Below are 3,210 nucleotides of genomic sequence, written 5' to 3' on the forward strand. Positions count from 1 at the left end.
GACAAGAAATGAGCTGTGGGACACATAAAAAATTCTCCGTGTTTCCCATTCATTACGTTAGCCCCGCCATTAACCAGCAAAATTAATTCATGTTGTTCAATTATGACTGAATTTCCGTTAAACCTATATTCCATTAAGATAGTTTGCATCAAACTTTTTGCGTCATGTTTTGGTGGCAATGAAGAGAAATTTCCAATAATTTTATTGCTATCCAGCAATTAATTTTGAATTGTTTCCATAGTTCCTTTCAATTGTGACGAGCCTTTGGAAGTTTAGGCCTAATCTAATTGTGGAGCAAAATCAGTCAAACCCAGAAATATATCGCGGTTTGTTGAATCTCCTGATTCAGCAAGTCCTCGCATCGCTAATTCAAATGCGGCACAGAATTTCACACAGTTAATTATTTTAGGTAGACCATATCTCTCTTTAGAAACATTTCCTTCTTGTTTCTGAATGTTAATCCAATACGCAGAATCAAGCTGTGTTAGAATATTTTAATATCGTTAACAGTGACAAATCTGTTTGACTTGAAATGAGTTTTCGAATTTTCATGCTCTTATAGTTTTTTAAGTCAAATTAACTAAATCCTTCACTCCGGTCTTTGTCCATGTATTTTCTCCTCTAAACAGAATACATGGGTGGGGGAGAAAGCGTTTTCATGAGCGCAGCAAAAAAACCAATCGTTTCCATTACACATTTCGGTATTAAAATGACTAGTAGGCTACATGATTTCCTCGACTTTTTCCAGAAATTTCCAAATTTAAATTTGGTGTAGGACGTCCTAATTTCTTAAGTTAACGTGCAATTTCTCTTTTAATTTCGAAAAGGATTGGTCGATTAGGATTTCATTTCATTCATTTTTAATATAAAATATTTCCTTAGACACACTGACTATTCACATCACATCAGCCACAGTACTATAACACACTGGAACTGTAATGATATACAGTAAGTTCAGAAGCCTATGTGTTCTAACGCAGGTCATAAAGAGATGAGGGTGTTGGCGGTTCTTTTGTATATTCGAACAGATCTGCTTCGGTTGCAGCTCCAATGCAGTCTTATGGGGCGGTGAAGAAAACCAGTTTTCTGCTGCCGACTACGCTGCGTTGAGCTCCAGGAACTGCCGATCACAGATCAGAATAGTACACTATAGCTAAAATTCTCCAGCAGTTCAAGGCTCCTACAGACAATAAAATCTCGAATCGAAGGAGAATGAATTGGAAAATAAATGAAACAATGAACTAGATTACATAAAAGCACGTTTTACATTTTTAATTTTTTTTCAGGTCCATTTAAATGGCGGTTCTGCAGCTCTACAGTTCTTATTGTAGAGCCGCCCCTGGTTAGAAGTAACTTTACTACGCGCTTTAACTTTTGATTCACGTACATAACTGTCTCGTACCTATTTATCCTGTTCATTACATTCGCTAACAATCATTTTATTACGAAGATTAAGGCACAGAATTATATTGCATTTTAGATGGACACTGCAGTGACCCAATGTACCTCAGCGAGAAAAGCTCAACATCCAGCTTGACTAGCCAGAGCAGCGCAGCCAGTCTGTCAGAAGGTACCTACAGCAATTGTTTACATTCTGAGGTGGTGGCGCTTTCAGCTACGAACAAGTTCGAATTTTACTGTGAATAAAAGTATAGGGATAAATTAATTTCATTTCTTAAATAAAATTCGAAATTAGTATTGAATTTATTTTTCTTTAAAGCTATACGTGCGTTAGAAATAACTTTTCTTCGCTCTTCAACTTTTGATTCACGTACAGTTTGCCGGCGACAGCAGAGCAGGAAACATCGTGTGTCGTACGTAGTCCGTGCGTGAGTGTTACATTGTGCGTTTGTTTTGATAACCTTGTAGTGAAACATGAATAGTGCAGTTAAAAGGGAAAATACTTTAAAAGCAATATTTAATAAAGAGGAAACGCGTCCTACAGCATTTGACATACATAGATGGATAGAAGAAGGGTTACGTATAAAAGACACGGAAATACAAGTGATTCAGTTAGTAGGGAAACAAAATGCACTGTATATTAAACTTACAAATAAAATTAGTTATGAACATTACCTACAACAACATACTGGATCATCATCCGTTAAACTTATGAATGGAGATAATGTAACAGTCAACATAACCCCTGCAGACGAAGAAGTCGTGATGGTACGAGTGCTCAACATACCACCGGAAGTGTCCAATGAAAGAATACGACAGAACTATGGGAAAGTGCAACATATAGAAAATGAAAAGTGGTCATCCAAATTTCGATATAATGTCTATACCGGTATACGCATTACACACATGGTATTAAACAAGGTCATACCTTCGTCGATTGTCATAGCCGGTCACGAAGCCTATGTAACTTACCCTGGGCAGGAACTTACGTGTTTTTCTTGTGGAAGTACAGCTCAAATACGGCAAGCGTGTCCTAATAGGAATGTAAAAGCCCCTGTGACGGTACAATCTCGAACACGTCTTACACTGAGTGACTTGATCCCTTCTTCTAGTGTTTCCACAGCAGCGACAACTCCTACTATGACTAGTGTTTCATCTGAAAATGGGACTGATAGTTTATCCGAAAAACAAGCATCTATTGGTACTTCGGATACAAAATTAATGCACGAGAGTACTTTATTGCAAAAGAAATCAATAACGCAAAAGAGTAGTGTACTGACTGATAAGACGGTGACTATGACGATAGAACAGGGTGACTCGGAAACAGATTCAGCAGATGAAGTATCAGAGATTCTTCACGAGTAACCAGTGAAAAAGTATAAAGCAATGGAATCTTCTGACACTGGTGAGTGTTCTGCCAATGGGCAGAAGAATCCTGTCGACGTTGTTGTTCCGGCTACTACAGGTGATTCAAAGGATCCTGAAGAAATTCGGGGAGCAACAGCAGCAGTTCCAGAGGATTGGAATGAAGCAATGCAACAAGAAGAGCAAGATCCTGGATCGACAAACAAGTCCTCGTCACAGGAGATTGGTGTTAAGAAATTGGCTAAAAGCAGTAATTCTCCTAAACATCTTTCTCACCCTTACAAAGGAGAAGGTAGTAAACTAGGATTTCCATTATTACGTCCAGTTGACTAGATCTTTGACCGACGATTACTGGTTGTGCATTGTGCAACATGTTGTTGAAGTTTGTTCTGCTATTGGCTGAAGTGATGACCATCACTATACGTATTGCCACTGTGAATTTCA

At 38.2% G+C, this 3,210-nt stretch overlaps 1 protein-coding gene across 1 annotated transcript; it reads left to right on the forward strand.

Annotated features, from left to right (window-relative positions):
- Window positions 1-1,875: 1,875 nt before the first annotated feature.
- On the forward strand, window positions 1,876-2,766 carry LOC138693742 (uncharacterized). The gene has a single exon (XM_069817562.1). The coding sequence runs from the start codon at window positions 1,876-1,878 to the stop codon at window positions 2,764-2,766; it is 891 nt and encodes a 296-aa protein (XP_069673663.1).
- The last annotated feature ends 444 nt before the right edge of the window (window positions 2,767-3,210 follow it).

This window comes from Periplaneta americana, unplaced genomic scaffold (assembly GCF_040183065.1).
Source record: "Periplaneta americana isolate PAMFEO1 unplaced genomic scaffold, P.americana_PAMFEO1_priV1 scaffold_20, whole genome shotgun sequence".
In the NCBI taxonomy this organism is placed as follows: Eukaryota; Metazoa; Arthropoda; class Insecta; order Blattodea; family Blattidae; genus Periplaneta; species Periplaneta americana.